Source organism: Astyanax mexicanus, chromosome 19 (genome assembly GCF_023375975.1).
Source record: "Astyanax mexicanus isolate ESR-SI-001 chromosome 19, AstMex3_surface, whole genome shotgun sequence".
Taxonomy (NCBI): Eukaryota; Metazoa; Chordata; class Actinopteri; order Characiformes; family Acestrorhamphidae; genus Astyanax; species Astyanax mexicanus.
Window position 1 is genome coordinate 13,704,284 of NC_064426.1, and position 26,736 is coordinate 13,731,019.

Genomic DNA, 26,736 nt, shown 5'->3' on the forward strand with positions numbered 1-26,736 from the left:
TCAGTGATTTAGACCAATGAGCTTTAACATTAAAAGCACTGCCAAGAAGTGGATAAATTAGGCAGCAGGTATCTGCATATTTGCCTCAATAAATCACTTTTTACTTTAGCGGCTCTCAGAGATTTACCTGCACTATGGGATGTAAACAGTGTTTTTAAATAAGCTTCTTGTGCACTTTTTAAGTTATTAATGCCTCGTTTTAAATGTCAGGGCTCTTCAGATTATAGCAAGGAGGTGTGGAGCTAGTTTGAGCCTGGATAACAGTGTAAAAGCGATTTATTGGGGCAAAATATGCCCCATTGTAAAGAGTTCTGGGCAAAAAGCACAAAATTACTGGACCTCAGGAAGCTGTAGGAGAGCGGTGGTGGGATATTCAAAGGTAAGTACTTTTTATCATGTTTTACTACACCCAACGTCAATTTTACACTGAAGTTCTGCTTTAATTTCACAGCAATTATATGTGACTAAAAAAACTCACACTCACACACATTTACACACATGCAATAGACAGAAACAAATAACACCAAGGCTGTCTAAAAATCCTCTACTTTATTCAAGATAAATGTTTTTGTAAAACATTCAATAAAAAATGTCATTGCTTATTGCTTATTCATTAACCTAGAACTTGATCTTATGCATAATTTCCCCAAAGCACTCTCACTTGTAGAACACCGCAAGATAATTAGACAGTTTTCTAATACTCCTATATATAAAACAGAACAAAATCAGAAGTAATAAATTAACCCACACTTGCCTAGCTCAGCATCAACAGATGTGGTGCATCTGAGTTTTAAAGCGATAGTTTGGTCAAAAACATAAAATCCCCCTTTTAGCCAAAGGCATATTTGGTGCATCTTTAGTTCATGACTGGAGGCAAATGTATCTAACAAGTAATGGTACACCAATTAGCATTGAGATCCAAACCATCACACACTTTGTTTTTACAGATCCAAGTGAACGATGTAAAGATATATGTATGGTAACCAGTGGAGATCTTCGACACTGTACGCAGTGCTGTAAAAGGTTTAATGCACCTAAGCACATTATTTAAATCTGTTTTAACTAAGCAATGAGTGGGTTGTGTATAAAAAATAAACAGGAGTGTAAAAACTTCTCAATATATCAAAGCATCATAATATTATGCCTTGCACTACTGTATCAATTCATTAAAAAACTCTACTGACTTTTGTGTAATTGTTCAATAGTTTACTAGATTGGTGGCATGTTTGGTTCCAAGTCTATGATATTTTAGTTCCATCAGCCAACTTACTTTGCTTATACTGAAATCTGCTGAATTTTTATCATCTTTTTATCTTTAAACTGTACTGGGTATCTGTTTTTTACTTTTTTATGTAATGTAAAACTGCCTTTACATAAGTTTTCTTCATATATATTAGTCTTACAGAGCTAAAACTGTTCAGATGAAAAACTTTAACAGGTATTCAACACAGTACATTAAGCCTCGTAGCTCGAGTACTAATTGGTGGTATATACACTTCTATTACTTGTTAGCTACTTTAGCCTCCTAGCTCCAGTGCTAATTAGTGGGGTCTTATTTGCAATAACGTTTTAGCTTCAGTGTGAAACTAAAGAAGCACCGCTTATGTCTTTTCTGATCTACTGCATTTGGAAGAAGATTTTTTACCCAATCGTTCGCTTTAAGCCTCGGTCTGAGCGCAGTCTCGTGGCTGCAGATGGTTTGCAAATTCCTTACGAAACACATACATTCTTTAAGGAAACTGTGTACAAGGCAGTATTTGATGGTAAACTTGGAAAGACGTGTTTTTTTCATCAGCTTTCGCTTAACAAGGGCCTTTACTGGCACAGATGTAAAAATAGCCCAAAGCATTCACCGCCAACTAGATCAGTAGTCAATAAAACTATAAATAAATAAATAAATAGATGATCATAAATAAGTCAATAAATTAGAACAGATTTCATCTGTACAAAATGGTGCTTAAAGTGAGAGTGGAGTGTGTGTTTTTCTAATTAGTGCACTGGCCTGCTAAACAGATTAACAGATTGCAGAAAAAGAAAAGAAGCTTTCAGACCTGAATTAAAGCGATAGTTTGGTCAAAAATAAGAATGAATATCATTTTCTCAACCATAAAATGTAGTCAATTAGCCAATACATGTTTAGTGTCAGAGGTTTGTAAGTTTTACGCTGGAGTTTTATGATTAACATATGTAAGTAATGGAAGGTAATCCCCACAAATTAGCATGGTGCTATCTGCATGCCTACGTCTACAACGCCTCAAACGATGTAAGGCGGTTATGTAACCTCTAGTAGACTTGCTTATGTGGTTTCTGTCCAACAGTTTAAGACAGGTTTAACATTAAGACACAGTCTGAGGCAAGTGCTAACTGATGAGGCTTCCATTATCCTTGAAGCTCCTGTGGAAAACTTTAAATGCCAAACATGTCTTGACTCATTGACTACACTCTAAATACAATTTCTATGTAGTGCTGGAAAAGAGTTCTCTGAATTGTAGCAATAACAGAACCCTGTTTTGTGCTATATGAGATTTGTTTTTTAGTTAACATTCCTTTGCCTGTTTTTTTATAGAACCACTGAAGAGTGTATGTTTTGGGTTAAGAGGTTTAACTTGGCAAAATTGTATTTTTTTATCCAACTATCACTTTAATGATCCTACAGCTATGCTGCCTTGTCTTTCCTTGTCTGCAAGCAGGCCTTTTCTGACAGTGTTGAAAAGTTGCTTGAATTCGCCATCAAAAATAAAGCGCAAGCAGTAGCGACAACAGCGAAATATAACAGACTAAAGTAACTGCACTAACCGCATATAAAGATATATTTGACATTTATGGTTAGAATAATAGTTAATGCATGGCAAAGTTGCAGTAGAATCTTGCAAATCGTGACTGTATGGTGCTAATGACTCAGTGTGAAAGAGAATGTGTGTGTGTGGGCTGTTGTACATTCATGGTGAAAAGGAGCAGGGTGCAGGTGTGTTTTGTCCTGCAGAGATTCTGGGGCGTTGTTTTTTTTTTCAGGGGAAGACTCGGGACCACTGTTTTTTCTTCTAAAGGATCACACATTTCCCCTTCTCCACCCATGGGTTGTTCTTCATCAGCTCCGGGTTCAGAAATGGGTCTTCAGGAACGCACTCCTCAATCCACTTCACCAGGCTGAGAAGAATAAAAAACAAGATAACATTAGCTTTGACATGTTTAAATGACATCAAATTATTTATTTACTTAAATAAAATAAACATTTGAGTCTGAGTAATTTACAGACTTCTTAAGATTCTTAACTTTATTGTATTTTTAAATACAGATAACTACACTGCACTGTATATCTGTATATCTAACACACCGTTTGAATGTACTTCAGAGTGCCTGGGAGTTCTCAAGCAGACATTTGCACTGTTTTGGGCATTAAGTTGTTACACGTAGCAAACCTGCTCTAAACTAGTGTTAGAGCGTAACACTACAATAAAATTAGAGTGTATGATGGAGCACAAGAGAAAAGAAGAGAGAGAATGTGTAAGGGGACATTTACATTAACAAAATTCTCAGATAATAGCAAATAAAATCCTGAGATCATAAAAAAACATAAAAAAACCTGAGAAAACAAATTGAGTCAAAGCACAGCCCCATTAGAACTCAATACTTTGGTTAAAAATGTCCCAAAATACTGACAGAATCCAGCTATTCTGTGAAGAGAAACTTACAAATCTATCTATTTAGAAAATATACTTTCTGCACTAATTCATTCATCGTGTCTCAAATAATCATTTAAAATCTTAAATAACAATCACCATAGCGGTCATGTTAAATACTAAACCAAGACACCAGCAAACACCTGGGACATCATGGTAACTAGAACTGTGAGACAAATTGTATTTTTATCGTTTTACAATATACAATAGAGTTTTCACGATAAACAAATTGATAATATTAGCCAATAATATCAAAGTTTTCTGAGGTTTTCTAGGTCTAACTGTGCAGGCTGCATTTTAAGAGCGGAGCACAGAGGGAGGAAAATGAGCCTTTTCCGCTTAACATCTGTTAGAGAACTGATCACAATTAGCTATCTACATTTATAACCTGCTGATTATTAATGCTGAAGTGTTACAGCGTGGTGGTGTCTCGGTAACCGAGCCTTCGGCTCCCCCACTTTGAGAACCTCCCGTGTGGGAAGAGCGTGCGCTGCTGCGCGGACATTTTCGCTGTCTTTTAGTTCGTTTTTGCAACCAAACTAAATACATAAATACAGTACATAAATAATGTAAATTACAGTCATAAATAAAGGAAATCTTTTACTTATGTAGGATGAGTGTCAGTATGGTATTACCTTTATCAAGATCAAATATACATGCATATGATATTCTGATCTTGAAATTTAGCATCATTTTTAAAAAATTGGTAAAAATGTTAATGTAATTGGAATGGGGTTACAGTATTAAAACCACACAACTTTCACTAGGAGACCAATATGAATCGCCTCCACCGTTCCTGCATGTGGGAGTTCATCTGCGGCTCATGATGCTGACTCATCTGATTTGGCATTTCTACTGAAAAAAGCTGGACAGTCCAAGCTGATCAAAATAGACGGAGAAGGAGCTCCTGGGATAATGACCATGTTGGTTTTTGGAACGATATAAAGGTTTAAAGCAACCCCTCCTTTTTAATTCATTAATTCTGAGTTATTTTAGTGCAAATGGGTCTATTACTGCATTTTCATCTGACACTACTGTTTGTGGTACAGAACAAGAATGTGGTCATTTGGTCTTGAGTGTGGGTTTATGATAAACCATATGTCCAAAAGTTTGCGAACAACTACTCCTCCATAGTTACTTTTAAAATCAAGGCTAATAATAGGGGGCTTGTTGTCCCTTTGCTACAGTAACAGTCTGTACTCTCACTGCTGTGAGGATTTGATAACATTCAGCCATGTGAGCACTAGTGGGTCAGGTACTGATAACGGATGATTAGCTACAGATAATGGTATATAGATACAGTGGAGTGTTGTGTAGGCTTGGGTTATAATGTAAGTTCATACACACGATTATTGTCACCAAAATTATCAATATTATCCTTAAACATTTGTAAACAAAGAACCCCATGTGACCTTAAGGGGTGGTTTTAAGTGATCCTGCTGCAGCTGAAGAGCAAAGACTCCTAATACAGGAAAAAATGGTTGTTAATAATAATAATACATTATTTGTATTTTTTACAGTGGTCTATGCAGGACTTGCAAAAACAGACAGGTGCTATTATTTAAACATACCTTTATCTGTTTTTTTCCAAATGAGCTTATTAACATTGGAACACTGAAGAAGTATATACCTGTTTTTTAAGAACAAAGTTTACTAAGTACAGATCTCCAAAAGGTTATGACCACAGGCTTAAACATCAGTAAATTAGGCTACAAAAATGATGTCTGAATGACTTTCCTGTAATCTAATATAATTCAAAATGGTTTAAGAATATAAAATAAAACAAAAAACTTTCTAAACAAACAAACTTTTTTATGTTGAGCTTATAGGTGCAAAAACACAAAAAACAGCAATATGGCTATGCACTGCACAATCATTAACCCAAATAGACCAATAACAATAACATCATTTATAATTACTTTCTTTTGCTCTTAGGTAACTATGTTTAAGAATATAAAACACTTTCTGAACAAACATTTTTTTAAGCATATATCCTGAGGGGATGGGGAGAGCTGAGGCAGTTCAGCGCGCTGCCTGATCTTGTGCTGCGTCTGTTCACAGCGCTACTTTAATGGGAAATAGAAAATAAAGTTTATTGAATCCTATCGTCCGGCTTATCATATTTATCGCGATATATAATTTCCTCGATAACTATCGATATTGTTTTATCGCCCAGCACTAGCTACACCATTTGTTACTTTACTATCTTGTGATAATCACACCAAAGCCTTATATAAAATAAAAAATAGCATTCAAAAATAGACCCCTTCGTCACAGATCATTTTCTTAAGCCTGACCCAGACTCAAGGTAAACACAGGCTACAGTCTGGAGAAACTAAAACTCCTTTATAATGCTGGACTTCAGCTTTTTAAATAAGTCACGTAGCTATGGACTATAATGCGCTTATTATCGTCACTAGCTTTAATTATCGAGATACCGTTTATCAGCCCAAGGCAAGTGGTGTGTACATGTTTCTGATGTGTGACACTGATGTTACACTGTAAGAATGGTAAGCAAAATAAAAATATATATATTATTATCATTATTGTTGTTATGGGATGACTGAAAATTAGGGCCCCATCTCACACCCTGCACAAGGGGCATCGTGAACCAGCAGATTAGTTTCCTTTGCTGAGAAATGCTAAAGCTCCGCGCCATTAAAATAGCAATCCGCCAAAGTTAGAGCATATCTGGCAATTAAAGGGAATGGCAAGTGACACAGTGATTGGTTTATTTCATGTTACGCCCAAAACACACCTATTATTAATTAAGAGAATTAGTACATGCCTTTTGCAAAGTTTGAGGCCCTTACTCTTCAAAGTTACCTTTAACAAACTAATATTTAATGACCACTCACATGAACACACAGAAAATAATTTAATTATTCAAATATTAAACCCAGGTTTTATATATTTGTTTATGCCCCTTTTTTATTTTTATGTTAAAAGGTGTCTGCTGCACAGTTCTGCCTGGGTGATATAATGACGCTGTCAGAGGGCCTGGTTTATAAGACGGGTCTAATTTACCCCAGGTGAGTTTACACTAACGAGCTTTGCTGTGTGTGCTTCATTAACAAGGCGCTAACCCCCACCGGCCCCGCGCAGGGACACACACCACCTCTCCATAACTGTCAACACACAATAACCACATAAACACAAAACACATTAACACTACTCCATTAATACTTAAAAACCTATAGATATCATTAATGAAATACAATGCCTACTTAAAACATTACATCAGTACATTTATTTAAATATATCAATTAATTGATTTTTAATAATTAATTTCTAATATATATATTATATCTGCAACAGGACAGCGACCCAAAACATAGAAGTAAATCTCGACCTCAACCCAATTGAGATTCTGTGGCATTATGACCTCAAGAGAGCGAATCACACCAGATATCCCAAGAATATTATAGCTGAACTGAAACAGTTTTGTGAAGAGGAATGATCCAGAGTTCCTCCTGACTGTTGTACAGGTCTGATCTGCAGCTACAGGAAATGTTTGCTTGAGGTTTGAAGAGGATCAAGCAGTTATTAAATACAAAGGTTCACATATTTTTTTCACCCTCATTGTGATTGTTAACATGTTGTGTTCAATAAAACCATGAAAACATATATATTTTTGTGTGGTATTAGTTTAAGCAGACTGTGTTTGTCTATTGTTGTGACTTAGATGAAGATCAGAACACGTTTACCAATTTGTGCAGAAATCCAAGTATTTCCAAAGGATTTACATTCTTTTTCTTGCAACTGTATTTAATTTATAAACAATAATAAAGTCCATAATCTAAAATTAATACATAAAATTTAGCACTAGTATAGCTTTACCTATTAATACAATTTATAAGTTATGTTAAATACACATTAAGTTATTAGGTTAGTATTTAGAATGTTAGTAGTTTAGCACTAATCAAGTTTAAAAATGCTTTGAATATATTATTAAATGTATTAGTGAACATTTTTGTATTAAAAAATTTAGATGTTTTTTGTTGGTTATTTGTGTTCAGCCAATGTTCATTCTTAAGAAGCTCCAGCAAACACACCGCAGAACAAACACACTCCAGCAGTTTGAGCACACCTGTGCTTCTCTTCAACACACACCTGGGATCCACTCACGCTGCGCTCTTAGAAACCACATCAAACAAAGCACTGCTGCTGCTCAGCTGCTGCAGAGAGGTTTTTGCCGTATGGACAGATGAGCAGTTCTCATGTGTTCATATCTGCAGTGCTCAGCGTTACATAAACAACAAACAGCAACGGTAATTCTATCCGGAGATGACATCACCGGACGGAAGCAGCATCAATCCAATCAATCACTGCCAGATTAATGGAAAATCTGTGTTTAGGAAAGAGATGCACTCAATGAGAGATAAAGGATAAAAGAGGACCATGTTGTGACCAACACTCTGCTACAGTATAACTATGACTGACCTGGAGCTGGCTATATAAAAAGCCTATAATGCACGTCCTACACTGTTTCATATTATAAACCAATCAGACAACAATATTAGACTTTAATTAATTATTATTACATATATGTGAGTGGCAAAGACATGTGAACATTTAAGCTTATTTTAAGATAAAGTGAAATTAGACTTGTGTTTTCAATCAGTTGTATGGCGTTTATGTGTGAGTTTAACAATTAACAATATTATTGTGATTTTTAAATCATATTAAGTCACTGATATAATAATACCATAAAATAATAATACGGTTACCCCATTTTAAAGAACAATAGATGATTACACATATTTAGACATTGATGTTAACATATAAACATTTTAAATATCCTAAATAAATAAAACATAAACAACATTTCGACAAGACCAGTTTGTACTTGCTAGGAAAAAACATAATAGTGAGGCAAAAATTACTGACGACCATTTTATACAATTAATCGATAACTTAAATATCGTGACAGGCCTAACTGGGATCTATCTGTGTCTCCTCATCTCAAAACCATAAAAAAGTATAATGGCATTAGGAGTGGGCAATATGGCCCTAAAATTGTTTTACGATATTTCATAGGAATTTCGCATTAGCAGCCACACAATCTAAAGCCATCCATACTAATCAACACCCATCCTTTCAGATCCATACTCATCTATAGTTTTCCATACGTATCTATTGTCATTTATACTTATTTATAGTCATTTATGTACATCCACATCTACTATCACTCGTCCATACCCACTGACAATCATCTATGATATCTATTACAGGGTAAAAACAACTGAAACACCTTTACTCCACGCTCACAAACAAGTTCATCGTGTCGTCCCAAATGTGTCTGTTGTCGGTGTGTTTGAGGCTGTTCGAGCCATCGTGCTGTTTATTGGTGTGGCCAGTTAGTACGCATGCTAATCCTCAAAACTACCTATTGAGCCACAACTTTCATTCACTCTTTATTTTCCACCAAATTGTCGACATTGCGTTGCTGTTTTGAAGACTCTCAGGGGCTCTCTCTCTTTCTCCCACTTGTTTTTTTTAATATTGCACATCCTTACTTCATACTCATCCCTACTAATCTCACTTATTTTATATATACCATGTACACTTTCATAACCACTACATCTACACTACACTACACTAATTTACTGCCATTCTCATCTTTACCCATCCAATTAGCAATTTTGTGACATAAACAGCCTAATGAAGTTATGTGAGCTGAATGTTGTTGTAGCTGTGTTTACTTTGGATGTAACATTTATTGTTACTAATTTAATGATTGTTTAATTAATTACCTTAACTAAAAAGACAGTTTGGCTCATTAGCTAGAATTGGGAAAGGCTACAGAACGACCTTTCAGTATTTTGTTTTTCATTCATAATATTAAAATGTAAATGTATCTTCTCACTTTCTTTTCTTCTCACTGGTGAATTTTAAAAGAATTAAGTTATACTGGGCTCTGCTCTTTCACCCCTAACTGTTTGCATGCTGCCGTACCCATACCAGCCCCATTAGGATAATTACAGCACGTGCACTGTGTTGAAACTGTGGCCTCTGAAACAAAACAAACTCTCAAAACATATTAATGAACATCTTTCATGCATATCTTAAAATGAACACTCAGGGATTTATCCTGACACAGTGCACAGAGCGTGAACTGAGCACGCTCAATGGACCTGGAAGTGCTTTTAGCATAATAACAGCAAATGCATGATTCCCTATAGATCTCCTGCCATGTCCAAGACGGCTGATTAGGAGGGGATTACACAACATCACACATACTCCAAATTTCAAATGTGTTCTATAATCTCTGGTTTCTGACACAGTTATCTAGTAACATGGACTGAAGCACAAACACAGTATGCAATACTTTAGGCATGCAGTTGGAGGGGAGGGGTAGATGTACAGTTCTTCCAGGAGTAAATGCAAATGTTTCCATTGTCTTATTTAGTGTAAGCAGGCTTAAGTTGCCCCATTCCTACTTATTTTTGATGAATTGCTGCCACAGTTCTAATTAAGCAAGTGCTTTTCATGAAATGGTAAAATGTCTTATGCTCTATTGGGAATAAAATACCAAAAAGTGCAATGTCTTTATACCAATCATACTGTGTTCTATAACATAAACAATAATGTTGTACTGTATAGAAGTCTTTTATTAAAGTTGACCTGCAGCTAGCTGTTTTTTAACTGTGGAATTAATCAAACTGCACACCTCAAACTGGCTGATCGACTATATTGATTACTTACTCTGTGACTGTCTTGGAGGATTTCTCTCTTTTAAATGCCAGCTGATATTTCAGGCTCTCCACCTCCTTCTTCATCTGGGGCAGGTCCATCTCATCCATGGCTGCAGTTTGGAAGTATCAACTCAGTGATAATAAACCTGGAAGGAAAAAATAATGAATAACAATTAGTTTACAAGTGTTTTGAGTTCCTCAAAAACAAAATCTTAAATATTTACCTGTATAGGCAGTTATATCAGAATATTACCACCTATCATCATTTTCTCTGTGCATACTTTTACTGTAAAAGTATTCAAAAAGTACAATAAAGTAACTTTATTGTTGTAGCAATTCCACACATTTATTTACTTAATACGTTTTTACTTATTATTATAGCTACTTGTTATTATTGCTTTATTTTAAGTTTACCTAAAAATATATTTATGAGTAAATGTTGTCTCCATCATTCTGTTGAGTTAAACATGTGGTCATTTATACATTCAAATTGGATCTTTAAGCACAATATTTAAGTTTATTTTTTAATTTTCATGCTGAAAAGTAAAAACTGAACTCAGTTTACTTAAAATGTTTTATTCATTTCTGTAGGTAATTGTAAATGTTGAACAATTTCAGTAATTGGGTTTAAAGTAAAGTTGGCCTCCTCTCATCCTGCAGTCAAGACCCCACAGGACCACCACAGAGCAGCTATTATTTGGGTGGTAAGTCATTCTCCGCACTGCAGTGAAGGTGGTAGCATGTTAGTGTGTGTTGATGGTATGCGTGTATCAGACACAGCAGTGCTGCTGGAGTTTTTAAACATCTCAATGTCACTGCTGGACTGCAAATAGTCCACCAACCTGAAATAACCCATTAACAGCATCCTGTGATCACTGATGAAGAGCAACACCAGGTCTGCAGCATCAGAGAAGCTTCATTCTATAATTAAATAACTACAAATGTTCACTGTTAAAAATCTATAAATAACACTACTTTGGAAAATCACAGTAACACTAGTACTACCATAATCACACACTACCAGTACTGCAAAAACACTGTTACTATCAGACTACCAATACCATAGGCAATTACAATAACACTATCACTACTGTAGAAAAATGACATTAACACTACAACATTATTACTACTGTAGATAATCATATTTCCTGTATTACTACTGTAGACAATCACTACAACATTTTACTACTGTAGATAATCATATTACCCTTATTACTACTGTAGACAATCACTACAACATTATTACTACTGTCAATAATCACACTAACACTATGACTACTGTAGATAGTTACAGTAACTGTAACGCTGTGTGAAGGACGGGACGAGGAGAGCGGACGCTAATGCAAGTATCATTTATTATAGAACAGAAAACAAAACATAAATCAAACAGAAACTCAGAAACAGGAGACTAACTAACAGGCAGGATTTAACACAGCCGTGACAGACGTATACACGCACAAGAACCGACAAAAACACTAATGACAGAGACACTTAAATACACACACAAGGCGGGAAAGAGAACAGGTAACACCTGGGGACTGACTAATGAGGGGCGGAGCTACAAATGGACACAGGTGAGTGGAAAAACACTGGCAGAACACAGGGGCACGGGTAACGTGGGACAACACAGGCACGAGGACAGACAGGAAACAGGGCCAGGCGTGACAGAAACATTATTACAACTGTAAACAATCAGAATAACATTACTACTGTACAGCATCACAACACCATTATTGCTACTGTAGATAATCACAGTAACACTATTTCTACTGTAGACATCACAACAACCTTACTACTGTAGATAATCACAAAAACACTATTGATACTGTAGAAAATCACAACATTATTACTACTGTAGACAATCACATCATTACTACCATAGATAACCAAAGTAACATTACTGCTGTAGATAATCAGAGTAACACTATTACTACTGTAGACATCACAACATTACTACTGTAGATAATTACAGTAACACTATTACTACAAAAGACAACACATCACTACTGTAGATAATCAAAGTAACACTATTACTACTGTATATAGTCACAGTAGCATTATTACTAGACAATCACAATAACATTACCACTGTAGACAATAACAGTAACACTATTACCACTGTAGACAATAACAGTGACACTATTACCACTGTAGACAATAACAGTGACACTATTACCACTGTAGACAATAACAGTGACACTATTACCACTGTAGGTATCACAACAACCTTACTACTGTAGATAATTACAGTAACACTATTGATACTGTAAAAAATCACATTATTACTACTGTAGACAATCACAATATCATTATGACTACTGTAGCTAATCACAGTGACACTATTACTACTGTAAACATCACAACAACCTTACTAATGTAGATAATCACAATGACACTATTGATAGTGTGGATTATCATAACATTATTGCTACTGTAGACAATCAAAATATCATTATTACTATTGTAGATAATCACAATAACACTGTTACTACTGTAAATAATCACAGTAACACTATTAATACTATAATCACAATATTACTACTACAGATATTCACAATAACATCACTACTGTAGACATTTACAATAACATTATTACTATTTTTGATAATCATAGTAACATTATTTCCAATGTCAATAAGTACAGTAATATTAGTTCTATGTAACAGTAATAAACTACTGTAATAAACAGTAACACTACTACTGCTATAGATAATCATAGTATCACTATTACTACTGTAGACAATCACAAAAGCAGTATTGCTACAGTAACAGTAATAAACAGTACTGTGATAAATAGTAACATTATTACTCCTACAGGTAATCACTTTGCATTATCATTACTGTAGACAATCACAATAACATTATTACTATGGATGTGCAATGATATCAGAATTATATTGGTGTCAGTTTTTTTATTGTCAAATTCATTCCACTCCAATTTAAAATGAACAGAGTAGTAAATATTTGGAAGTCTGTACATTGGATGGCAGTAGCACTGAATGCATCATTGTTTCACAAAGGATTGATGACAAATATATTCTATCCAAATATAAAGAAGCTATTCAGTATGATTACAGTGCTTTAAATATACCATGTGACTGAACAGCATACACTAAATGTACCTAAATGTACCATTTTTACAAGAAAATATTCCAAGTAAATATGCTTAATTTAAAAACCATTCAATACGCTCATTAAGAAAGATCAATTAAATATATTTTAGTTTAGGATAAAAATCTAAATAAGTAGTGTTTTTTAAGACCACACAGTTTTGAAATATAGACCTCAAAAAATTGGGGGTTTCTGGTGCAATGTGCCTTCAAAAATTACATCAAAACTGCTGTAGATCATCACAGTTATAAAGTCACTACTTTGTTACTCAATAAATTGAAGTGTATCAGCAGATTTCTAAAGAATAAAAATGTTTGTATTAACTTATTTTGCATATAATCCTATTATCAGCGATTCTCAGTCCTCTGCCTAAATCTCTTGGTATGGCCGTCAGTTAAGGATGTTATTGGGCTGATTTGTTGTTAGGACCCCCTTGTTCAATTGTGATGCACAACTGAAAAACATAATAAGTAACCATAAAAGGGAGCACAACATTCTAGGTTAGATTAGTATCTGAAGCATCAGCAGTTGTTGGCTTGCTTACGGGTTCAAAATGGCCAGAAAGAAACAACTTTCTTTAGAGACAAGTCAGCAATTTTTTTTTTTAAGAAAGGGAGGCTACTTGCGAGATATTGCCAAAAAAACGAAAATATCTTACCATGCTGTTAACTACTCCCTTTAAAGAGTGACACAAACTGGCTCTGAAAAAACAAAAAAGGAGTGGGAGGCTTCGATGCACAATTGTGCAAAAAGATAAATATCTTAGAGTGTGCAGTTTGAGAGAAAGACGCCTCACAGGTTATCATCTGACATCTGAACTAAATGGAACCCATCAAACACCAGTGTCAGCATCAACGATCAAGAGGCGACTTCGAAGATGCTAGACTTCATGGCAAAATTTTCAAGAAAAAGCCATACCTCACACTGGCCAATAAAAAAAAAGACTGTGATGATATCTTTGGATCAAACAGAAGAACATTTGTGAGGCGCCGTACCCTGTCAACAGCGCTTTATTGGGGCCAATTTCATCCTACAACAGGATAATGACCCCAACACACCTCCAACTTGTGTCAGCAATATTTAAGAAATAAAGAGTCAGACGAATCTGAACCCTATTGAGCTGTTGTTGGAGCAGCTTGACCGTATGGTATGGAGAAAGACTGCATCGAGCCAATCCATGTTGTGGGAGATGCTACAGGAAGCATGGGGTGAAATCACATCAGATTACCTCGAAAAGTCTAGAATGCCTAGAGTCTGTGAGGCTATAACTGCTGCAAAAGATGGCTTCTTTGATGAAGGCAAAATCTGAAGTACACAGTCATCATTTTCATTTAAATCAATATTTCTTACTCTGATAATATCTGCAATCCTGTATATTTGCTTAATTTCATAATCTTAAGTGTGTTTCCATTGAAAAAAAAAATCACTGTGATCCCAAACTTTTGAGTGGGAGTGTATATATGTATGCTGATATATACATACAGTACTCCTACACACGGCCAGCATCTGCAGAAAAACACATTAGGAAGAGCTAGTCCAGTAATGCCAGCATGGCAGCAATGTGTGTGTGTGTGTTTGTGTGTTTAAGCTAAAAAGGCATCCACACCTCTGCATGCAGGTGTTTTTTTGCTTCACTGCAGACAGAAAAAACTTTAAAAGCACTTTTCTGCTGCCCAGTCGCTGACATCTCAGATTCCACTCTCCAACAGTACAGTCTTTTTTTGTACACCAGGTTGATGTCAAACTCAATACACACCAAAATGAACAGAATACGTATTTGAAAGGTCTGTACATTTAAAGGTAGATACATTAAATGCATCTTTGTTTCACATATGACTGATGATAAACTCAATATATTCCATCCAAATATGAAGAATATTCAGTATTCCTCTACACAGCGTAGAAAAACTTCCAACAGTTTTACTGTAGTTGTCTAGGCATACCTTTACTGACTAGCACAGATTTAAATTCAACTTCACTACAATGTGCTCTACCCACACTCTGTGAGTAGAAAGTTAAAGGGTTAAATTGATGTAATTAGGAGTTTAAAATAAACCTGTTAAAAAAAGTTACATGATTACTCCATCCACTGTAACTTATAGTAGATAAGACTGGGCATGCCATCTATTAAGGTAACCACTGAAATAATTCAATATACCATTAGTATAGCTTATCTGATGACCTAAAGCCAAACTACTCAATGCAATCATCAATACAGTCCCATATTATACAGTACTATGTGCTGACGAGGCTGAAGTTGGTTTGATATTCGCAGCTCCAGATTCGTTTGGCTCGATATTCGCAGCCTCGTATTCCCCGGCTGAAGTTGGTTTGATATTCGCAGCTGCCGCTTCACTGAAGCACCGTGAACTAAAGGGAGCGTTCACAAACACCCGCTGTTTATATTAAACACCTCACAGATCAACACTGAAGGAGATAGAATGAAGAAAAGCAGTACATCTGTTTATTAAAAATGTAAATATACAATATATTATTAAATATAATTTTGTATATTGTAAAATATTTATTTTAATTACTGAATTTATAATTATATATTACAATAAATAATTAAATATATATTTAATAAAATTATATTTTAAAAGCCATTGCGCTCAAAAAATATGAGGTGTGATTTTGAAGAACTTTTTCATGTTGGGCCAGAACAAATACACATGATCTGAAGAGTACTAGTCTTCTTCTTTAAGGAAAACCTGGAAGTAGCCTGGCCCAAGCTGATTTTATACTTTAAAATGAACTGGCAAACTTTGAAAGACTTTTTCATCTTGGGCCAGAACACATACACAGCTGATGAAGAGAACTACTCTCCCACTTTGAGGAAAACCTGGAATTAGCCTGGCCCGAGCTGATTTTATACTTTAAAATGAACTGGCAACATAGCATACCAATCCATAATGCACAATGTTTTTTATGTAAAGCTGATGTTCTAGTGTGATTTTGAAGGGCTTTTTCATCTTGTGCCAGACCAAATACACATGATCTGAAGAGTACTAGTCTTCTACTTTAATAAAAACCTGGAAATAGCCTGGCCCAAGCAGATTTTATACTTTAAAATGAACTGGCAACCTGGAATACCGATGCATAAAGCACAATTTTTTTATGTAAAGCTGATGTTCCAGTGTGATTTTGAAGGACTTTTTCATCTTTGGCCAGAACAAATACACATGATCTGAAGAGTACTAGTCTTCTTCTTTAAGGAAAACCTGGAATTAGCCTGGCCCAAGCTGATTTTATACTTTAAAATTAACTGGCAACATGGCCTACCGATCCATAATGCACAAAAAAATTTAATATAAAGCTGATGTTCTAGTGTGATTTTGAAGGACTTTTTAATCTTGGGCCAGACCAAATACACATGATCTAAAGAGTACTAGTCTTCTACTTTAAGCAAAACCTGGAAATAGCTTGGCCCAAGCTGATTTTATACTTTAAAATGAACTGGCAACATGGAATACCGATCCATAATGCACAATTTTTTTATGTAAAGCTGATGTTCCAGTGTGATTTTGAAGGACTTTTTCATATTGGGCCAGACCAAATACACATGATCTAAAGAGTACTAGTCTTCTACTTTAGGGAAAGCCTGGAATTAGCCTGGCCCAAGGTGATTTTATACTTTAAAATTAACTGGCAACATGGCATACCGATCCATAAGGCACAAAAAAGTTTAATTTAAAGCTGATGTTCTAGTGTGATTTTGAAGGACTTTTTAATCTTGGGCCAGACCAAATACACATGATCTAAAGAGTACTAGTCTTCTACTTTAAGGAAAACCTGGAATTAGCCTGGCCCGAGCTGATTTTATACTTTAAAATTAACTGGCAACATGGCCTACCGATCCATAATGCACAAAAAAATTGAATATAAAGATGATGTTCTAGTGTGATTTTGAAGGACTTTTTAATCTTGGGCCAGACCAAATACACATGATCTAAAGAGTACTAGTCTTCTACTTTAAGGAAAACCTGGAAATAGCCTGGCCCAAGCTGATTTTATACTTTAAAATGAACTGGCAACATGGAATACCGATCCATAATGCACAATTTTTTTTATGTAAAGCTGATGTTCTAGTGTGATTTTGAAGGACTTTTTAATCTTGGGCCAGACCAAATAGACATGATCTAAAGAGTACTAGTCTTCTACTTTAAGGAAAACCTGGAATTAGCCTGGCCCAAGCTGATTTTATACTTTAAAATGAATTGGCAACATGGTATAACGAGTCATTTTGCACAAAAAAGCCACTGTTCCAGTACAATTTTGAAGATTTTTTAAATCTTGGGCCAGAACAAATACACATGATCTGAAGAGAACTAGTCTTCTACTTTAAGGAAAACCTGGAAATAGCCTGGCCCGAGCTGATTTTATACTTTAAAATGAACTGGCAACATAGCATACCGATCCATAATGCACAATTTTTTTTATGTAAAGCTGATGTTCCAGTGTGATTTTGAAGGACTTTTTCATATTGGGCCAGACCAAATACACATGATCTGAAGAGTACTAGTCTTCTACTTTAAGGAAAACCTGGAATTAGCCTGGCCCGAGCTGATTTTATACTTTAAAATTAACTGGCAACATGGCCTACCGATCCATAATGCACAAAAAAATTGAATATAAAGCTGATGTTCTAGTGTGATTTTGAAGGACTTTTTAATCTTGGGCCAGACCAAATACACATGATCTAAAGAGTACTAGTCTTCTACATTAGGGAAAGCCTGGAATTAGCCTGGCCCAAGCTGATTTTATACTTTAAAATGAATTGGCAACATGGTATAACGAGCCATTTTGCACAAAAAAGCCACTGTTCCAGTACAATTTTGAAGATTTTTTTAATCTTGGGCCAGAACAAATACACATGATCTGAAGAGAACTAGTCTTCTACTTTAAGGAAAACCTGGAAATAGCCTGGCCTAAGCTGATTTTATACTTTAAAATGAACTGGCAATATGGAATACCGATCCATAATGCACAATTTTTCTTTATGTAAAGCTGATGTTCCAGTGTGATTTTGAAGGGCTTTTTCATCTTGGGCCAGACCAAATACACATGATCTGAAGAGTACTAGTCTTCTACTTTAAGAAAATTTTGGGATTTGCCTGGCCCGAGCTGATTTTAGACTGCACAATTAATTGGCAACATGGCAGCACAAAAAAAATATTATTTAAAGCTGATATTCCAGTATGATTTTGGACTTTTTTTTCAGACCAAATACACATCAGATGAAGAGTTCTGGTATTCTCAAAATCAATGCTTTATATTCATTATTTCTGTGCAAAATGGCTTTCATGTCATGTTGCCAATTCATTTTAAAGGATAAAATTCTTCAAACTTGTACTGGAACAGTGGCTTTTTTGTGCAAAATGGCTCGTTATACCATGTTGCCAGTTCATTTTAAAGTATAAAATCAGCTCAGGCCAGGCTATTTCCAGGCTTTCCTTAAAGTAGAAGACTAGTTCTCTTCAGATCATGTGTATTTGTTCTGGCCCAAGATGAAAAAGTCCTTCAAAATCACACTAGAAAATCAGCTTTACATAAAAAATTGTGCTTCATGGATCGGTATTCCATGTTGCCAGTTCATTTTAAAGTATAAAATCAGCTTGGGCCAGGCTATTTCCAGGCTTTCCTTAAAGTAGAAGACTAGTACTCTTTAGATCATGTGTATTTTTTCTGGCCCAAGATGAAAAAGTCCTTCAAAATCACACTGGAACATCAGCTTTACATAAAACATTGTGCATTATGGATCGGTATTCCATGTTGCCAGTTCATTTTAAAGTATAAAATCAGCTTGGGCCAGGCTATTTCCAGGCTTTCCTTAAAGTAGAAGACTAGTACTCTTTAGATCATGTGTATTTGGTCTGGCCCAAGATTAAAAAGTCCTTCAAAATCACACTAGAACATCAGCTTTATATTCAATTTCTTTGTGCATTATGGATCGTTATTCCATGTTGCCAGTTCATTTTAAAGTATAAAATCAGCTTGGGCCAGGCTAATTCCAGGTTTTCCTTAAAGTAGAAGACAAGTACTCTTCAGATCATGTGTATTTGGTCTGGCCCAAGATGAAAAAGCCCTTCAAAATCACACTGGAACATCAGCTTTACATAAAGAAAAATTGTGCATTATGGATCGGTATTCCATATTGCCAGTTCATTTTAAAGTATAAAATCAGCTTGGGCCAGGCTATTTCCAGGTTTTCCTTAAAGTAGAAGACTAGTTCTCTTCAGATCATGTGTATTTGTTCTGGCCCAAGATTTAAAAAATCTTCAAAATTGTACTGGAACAGTGGCTTTTTTGTGCAAAATGGCTCGTTATTCCATGTTGCCAGTTCATTTTAAAGTATAAAATCAGCTTGGGCCAGGCTAATTCCAGGTTTTTCTTAAAGTAGAAGAGTAGTACTCTTCAGATCATGTGTATTTGGTCTGGCCCAAGATTAAAAAGTCCTTCAAAATCACACTAGAACATCAGCTTTACATAAAAACAATTGTGCATTATGGATCGGTATTCCATGTTGCCAGTTCATTTTAAAGTATAAAATCAGCTTGGGCCAGGCTATTTCCAGGTTTTCCTTAAAGTAGAAGACTAGTACTCTTTAGATCATGTGTATTTGGTCTGGCCCAAGATTAAAAAGTCCTTCAAAATCACACTAGAACATCAGCTTTATATTCAATTTTTTTGTGCATTATGGATCGGTAGGCCATGTTGCCAGTTAATTTTAAAGTATAAAATCAGCTCGGGCCAGGCTAATTCCAGGTTTTCCTTAAAGTAGAAGACTAGTACTCTTTAGATCATGTGTATTTGGTCTGGCCCAAGATTAAAAAGTCCTTCAAAATCACACTAGAACATCAGCTTTAAATTCCATTTTTTTGTGCATTATGGATCGGTAGGCCATGTTGCCAGTTAATTTTAAAGTATAAAATCAGCTCGGGCCAGGCTAATTCCAGGTTTTCCTTAAAGTAGAAGACTAGTTCTCTTCAGATCATGTGTATTTGTTCTGGCCCAAGATTAAAAAGTCCTTCAAAATAACACTAGAACATCAGCTTTATATTCAATTTCTTTGTGCATTATGGATCATTATTACATGTTGCCAGTTCATTTTAAAGTATAAAATCAGCTTGGGCCAGGCTAATTCCAGGTTTTTCTTAAAGTAGAAGACTAGTACTCTTCAGATCATGTGTATTTGGTCTGGCCCAAGATTAAAAAGTCCTTCAAAATCACACTAGAACATCAGCTTTAAATTAAACTTTTTTGTGCCTTATGGATCGGTATGCCATGTTGCCAGTTAATTTTAAAGTATAAAATCAGCTTGGGCCAGGCTAATTCCAGGCTTTCCCTAAAGTAGAAGACTAGTACTCTTTACATCATGTGTATTTGGTCTGGCCCAATATGAAAAAGTCCTTCAAAATCACACTGGAACATCAGCTTTACATAAAAAAATTGTGCATTATGGATCGGTATTCCATGTTGCCAGTTCATTTTAAAGTATAAAATCAGCTTGGGCCAAGCTATTTCCAGGTTTTCCTTAAATTAGAAGACTAGTACTCTTTAGATCATGTGTATTTGGTCTGGCCCAAGATTAAAAAGTCCTTCAAAATCACACTAGAACATCAGCTTTATATTAAATTTTTTTGTGCATTATGGATCGGTAGGCCATGTTGCCAGTTAATTTTAAAGTATAAAATCAGCTTGGGCCAGGCTAATTCCAGGTTTTCCTTAAAGAAGAAGACTAGTACTCTTCAGATCATGTGTATTTGTTCTGGCCCAAGATGAAAAAGTCCTTCAAAATCACACTGGAACATCAGCTTTACATAAAAAAATTGTGCTTTATGCATCGGTATTCCAGGTTGCCAGTTCATTTTAAAGTATAAAATCTGCTTGGGCCAGGCTATTTCCAGGTTTTTATTAAAGTAGAAGACTAGTACTCTTCAGATCATGTGTATTTGGTCTGGCCCAAGATGAAAAAGTCCTTCAAAATCACACTAGAACATCAGCTTTACATAAAAAACATTGTGCATTATGGATTGGTATGCTATGTTGCCAGTTCATTTTAAAGTATAAAATCAGCTCGGGCCAGGCTAATTCCAGGTTTTCCTCAAAGTGGGAGAGAAGTTCTCTTCATCTGATGTGTATGTGTTCTGGCCCAAGATGAAAAAGTCTTTCAAAGTTTGCCAGTTCATTTTAAAGTATAAAATCAGCTTGGGCCAGGCTACTTCCAGGTTTTCCTTAAAGAAGAAGACTAGTACTCTTCAGATCATGTGTATTTGTTCTGGCCCAACATGAAAAAGTTCTTCAAAATCACACCTCATATTTTTTGAGCGCAATGGCTTTTAAAATATAATTTTATTAAATATATATTTAATTATTTATTGTAATATATAATTATAAATTCAGTAATTAAAATAAATATTTTACAATATACAAAATTATATTTAATAATATATTGTATATTTACATTTTTAATAAACAGATGTACTGCTTTTCTTCATTCTATCTCCTTCAGTGTTGATCTGTGAGGTGTTTAATATAAACAGCGAGTGTTTGTGAACGCTCCTTTTAGTTCACGGTGCTTCAGTGAAGCGGCAGCTGCGAATATCAAACCAACTTCAGCCGGGGAATACGAGGCTGCGAATATCGAGCCAAACGAATCTGGAGCTGCGAATATCAAACCAACTTCGAATATCGAGCCAAACGAATCTGGAGCTGCGAATATCAAACCAACTTCAGCCTCGTTATGTGCTGAACATACCTTTCCAAAATGTACTAATACATACATATTACTTTTTACTGTCTTTTTTCTTTAATTAATTTAACTAGATTTAGATTGCCTTATGCCAATGAATGCCCTTTTTTTGATTAATAAAGAAAAAAGCAGAGAAAATCTGTTATTATACTCCACACACTACTAGATCATCCTATGGTATTTGCCTGGATGTGCAACTTCAGTCCCAAAATGTTAGAACCCTGTGTAATAAATGTATACAAGTGTTTGGTTTGTGTTCACACATGGCTTACTCTATACATGGTACAGCTTTAAATTACATCGAAAAGATTGGAAAATTGAACTTTGACTGCAAGGGAACAAATTACTGTTCTCATCTACCAGTAAATATGCACTATTGAGCATACACAAAAACATACATTAATACACACACACACACACACACACAGCGAAGAAGAAGAAAGAAGCCAGGATCCACAGTAATAATTACTTACATTAATATTTTTAGCAGATGGATTTCCACCTGCATGATGAAATCTAATAATAGAATTCACATTATTTTAACACATTTTATCAAATGTGGATGAGATCCCTCTCTGACAACCTATATGCGCTGTGAGTGATTTGATCATATACTGTTTAAAATGTGTCTTGGGGGGTTTACACCGGTCAAAATTCAAATCCAAATAAGATCCAATCACTAAAAAACAGAATGCACATCAATATGGTCAAACATCTTCCTCCAGGTTTCCTCTTGGAACCAAAGGTATTATTAGGGGGGTTGTCCCCTTTTTACTGCAGCAAAAGCCTCTACAGTTCTATGAAGATTTTGCTGTGGAGAGAATTTGATTGCAATCAGCCTCACAAGAGTGAGAGCATCAGTGAGGTCAGGATCAGGTAATGAGGTTTGATGATGAGTCCTGACACTCTCTGTCGCTTTTCTTAAAGATGAGGATGGAGCTCTGGACGGAGCTGTATCACTTCAGAGAATACAATTCCACTATTTTAAAGCTCTTACTGCTTTTTTAACCAGCTCACAAATGGCACTGGGCACACTGACCTTACAGCCATGTGCTCACAGCTGCTTAAGAGCAGCCCTTTTCTACTGGTCAGTTTGTCTATATGTGAGAGCAATAAGAGCAACAATTCGAATTACAGCATTTTTCCTTAATTCTATGCAGTTTAAACAGAAACAAACCCAGTTTGGTGTAAAACAATACGCTTCCTCTAGGAAAGTTATACAATAAGTGATTACACTCAAAACACAGTTTTAGTAGTTTTTAGAAGATTTTGGGCCTAAAATGTATTTGTAGGAGTGGTGAAGGGATACATGCAGGGTGCGCAGCAAAACTAGCCTCCAAAAGAAAATTCATTTGTTTACACTGTCCAAATACAAACTTAGAAGAGACACTTAGGTAGGTTTGGCTAGCAATTAAAATGTCTACACTTGTGTTATTGTCATAGACTGTGACGCATGGTTCCATTTCATCTGGATACTTTTGGAAGTGTAGTGTATTTTCTGTAGGCCACTGAAAAGCTAAGATGTGGTTTAAGTTTAAGGTGCTGCTGGACAAGAATAAACCTAAAATCGTACATATAGGTCGGTGCATTCATGTAGGTCAGTACTGATGTGTTTGAATAAACCTTTTTGGGGTTTTTTTTGGCTTTTTAGGGTGTTGAATGAGAATAGTCTTAAGTCATGCCTGTGTGCACATAAATAAGTCCATGTGGTAGATGGTCACTACTGGTCACTGATAAATGTGTTAAGCATTATTTCATTAGGTTTTACCTACCATAAGGAACCAGTATTTTAGTGAGTGCTTCCTTAGCTGTAAAATATATGTAAATGTACAGAGCCTCTTTTAAAGTTCTAAGAACCTAAAATAAGGTTCTTTACCAAATAAAGGTAAGTTAGCTTATGGACAGGAACCCTAATTTATTTCTAAAGAGTTTTGGTAATGTACACATTTGGTAAATGAACTGGGTTTATAAGAATCTCTATTTGGCCTGTGAACGTGGTAAATTACAGTGTGTGATTATGTGCACGATAATAAATTCACACAATTTAGCATGATTTATGAGTACATGTTAACGCTAACTAACCTGGAAAAAATATATTTCCAGCATGTAATTAGGACGGTTAGGATAGGTTATGCTGGCTAATAAGCATGAACTGCTTCAGACCTGTCACTAAACTGAACTCAGTGCAGATTTAAGTGTTAAGAAGTATTTATAAGGATAAAGTCGTGAAGATAATTTGATATAATACATTTAGCTATTGAGAACTTTCACCGTTTTGTCTCGCGTGATGCAGGGCGAACCAGCCTGACCTGTGTGTGTGTGTGTGTGTGTGTGTGTGTGCGTGTGTGAAACACCCTGCGCTGCTGCATTTTGTGTAACCTAGTAAACTAAAGCAGAAACGAAGCCTAGCTGGCTTAGCTAACCTAGCGTTAACTAACGTTACCTGTCGCTAGCTATTAATCAATGATCCCATCGATCAAAAAAATGGGGGGTCGGCTGAGGTAAACGGCAGTTTTATATAACAGCATCATTTCGAGGCTGACGGGGGAGGTAAAAATAGATTTTTGGAACTGTTTTTGAAACAGAAAAAAATCCAAGTCACAAACTGTCTGTATGTACGTTATATGTGTGTCTGATGCAGTATATATTGTGGTTATATTGCCTGTTTAGGTGTATTTTGGTGTGTGATATTGTGTCTATATGGTGGTGTCTGGTGCTGTCTCTCTTACCTTCAGCTGATGAGGAGATGCTCTTCCCGGTTCCTTATTTGGCGATATGTGTAAATCCAAGTCCCCAACTGCACATATATACCAGTCTGCTGCAGCACTGGGGTCCTTCAGTCAGTTGATAAGAACAGTAAATATAGTGATAAACGGTGTGGATACGGATCTATTCTCTGCTGGTTCTGAGGGGAGGGAAGCGCTAACGGCCAACCGCTGCTGCAGTGGCGGCAAAAAAATGGGGAAAATGATGCTAAGCTAAAAGTTGAAGCGATGCTGAATGGACGAAAGAGGCTGGGGAAAGTGGCCGCGGAAAGCGACAGCGAGCTGTTAAAGCGAGTTAGAGTGAGAGGAAGTGAGGCGCGGAGAAGCTCTCGGGAGGGTTATGAGGTCCACACACTTTTATATCTAATGCTTTCGACAAAAGGACGATATAAAGTGGGTCTCATGTAACTGACCGCACTGTTACTCGCTTTCCCACCCGATTTTATGAACATCCCGCCTCCGCACGACTACGATTGGGTGGTGTTATCCCGTCCCCGCGCTGGGATTGGCTACTACCTTATATTCGGAAGCCGTCTGCCTATCAGGGAAGACAACCTGCTAGCCAATCCGCACAGGAGGAGGGGAGTGCCATAAAACGGGTGGAAAGTTAGTAGCAAGATTTTTTTTCTCTTCAGTATTTGCCAAGTTTAGAATCTCTATAAGAACTAAGGCCACTGAATTTTTTTTTGCATCAGCAGGTCTTTTACCCACTATTTATGCCCTAATATGGACAAATTCCTCTTCAGTATGACACTGTGTGCTGTTTGGAGAGGTTTAAACACAGTCTTTGCCACAAACTGCGAGACTTTTTAGAACAAGAGCAGAGCAAACACAACAGAAAAACACTATTTTGAGTCATATGAGTATAAAATTATACATGTATATTTATACATGTATGTTCTCTGCATTGCTGTTTGTTTGTATTTTGCTGACTATTATTGGACTGGAGTATTACTACTTCTACAATCTTTAGCAACTCAAAGGGGTCACATCCAGTATGGTTGTCTTTAAGAAGGCCTATCCTCAGCTCTTTTTATCTGAAGGCTTAGCAGACTGGGCACTAAAAACGCTAAAAATACCCTGTCATTAAGTCATATGTAGCTCTGGTAATGTATGATGTGTTGGTTATGATATAGTGGAGGTCCATTATGGAGAGAGAATGTGAAGTTAGGCCATTAGATGATAAAGTGGACATCTGTCGTGTGTCTGTTTGGGCTCCCAGCCAAACCTCCTCCACTATCACACCTCACACAGTTGCATTAGGAGGTGTGAGATGAGACAGACACACAGCTAAACATGTGTGTCAGCGCCATCTCTTTCCATTGAGACTGTAGCTGAATTGAAACAAAAATGCCAGACAGGTGCCTAAGCACAAAGCTTTTGTGGTTAACACTGTTTTATGATATATAATCATATTTTATAGTACAGGTATTTGAAAATAGTTAATAACATAATTAGTATTATCATTAATATAGTAGGGCTGTTTAAATTTAAGAAAATTGTCCCTAAAAAACTATATGGATATTTCAGACAGTTTTCTTAAAATATCTATTTAGAGAGAGTCAGTAGAAGGTCTAAAGCCAAATCACATTTGATATCTTGATATAGTATAACAGAGGATGCTAAGATGCTAAGAATGCTGCTAACAAACACTGGGTTTAGTCTGTCACCAACTGAGATTGGGATGTGAAAACTATATGTATGTGGTCCAGGGTTAGGTGTGGATTGCA

At 35.9% G+C, this 26,736-nt stretch overlaps 1 protein-coding gene across 1 annotated transcript; it reads right to left on the minus strand.

Moving 5' to 3' along the window:
* Positions 1 to 530: 530 nt before the first annotated feature.
* On the minus strand, positions 531 to 25,393 carry gng13b (guanine nucleotide binding protein (G protein), gamma 13b). The gene is made up of 3 exons (XM_007241109.4): positions 24,971 to 25,393; positions 10,389 to 10,524; positions 531 to 3,147 (listed from the first exon to the last, which is right to left on the minus strand). The coding sequence occupies exons 2-3, from the start codon at positions 10,484 to 10,486 to the stop codon at positions 3,042 to 3,044; spliced, it is 204 nt and encodes a 67-aa protein (XP_007241171.1). The 5' UTR covers positions 10,487 to 10,524; positions 24,971 to 25,393; the 3' UTR covers positions 531 to 3,041.
* Between the last annotated feature and the right edge of the window lie 1,343 nt (positions 25,394 to 26,736).

Bases quoted from the DNA above. Each gene is read 5' to 3' on its own strand.
- gng13b (XM_007241109.4), bottom strand. From the start codon at position 10,486: ATGGATGAGATGGACCTGCCCCAGATGAAGAAGGAGGTGGAGAGCCTG. The intron at 3,148-10,388 runs GTAAGTAATCAA...TATTCTTCTCAG, and splicing joins TCCTCCAAGACAGTCACAGA to CCTGGTGAAGTGGATTGAGG.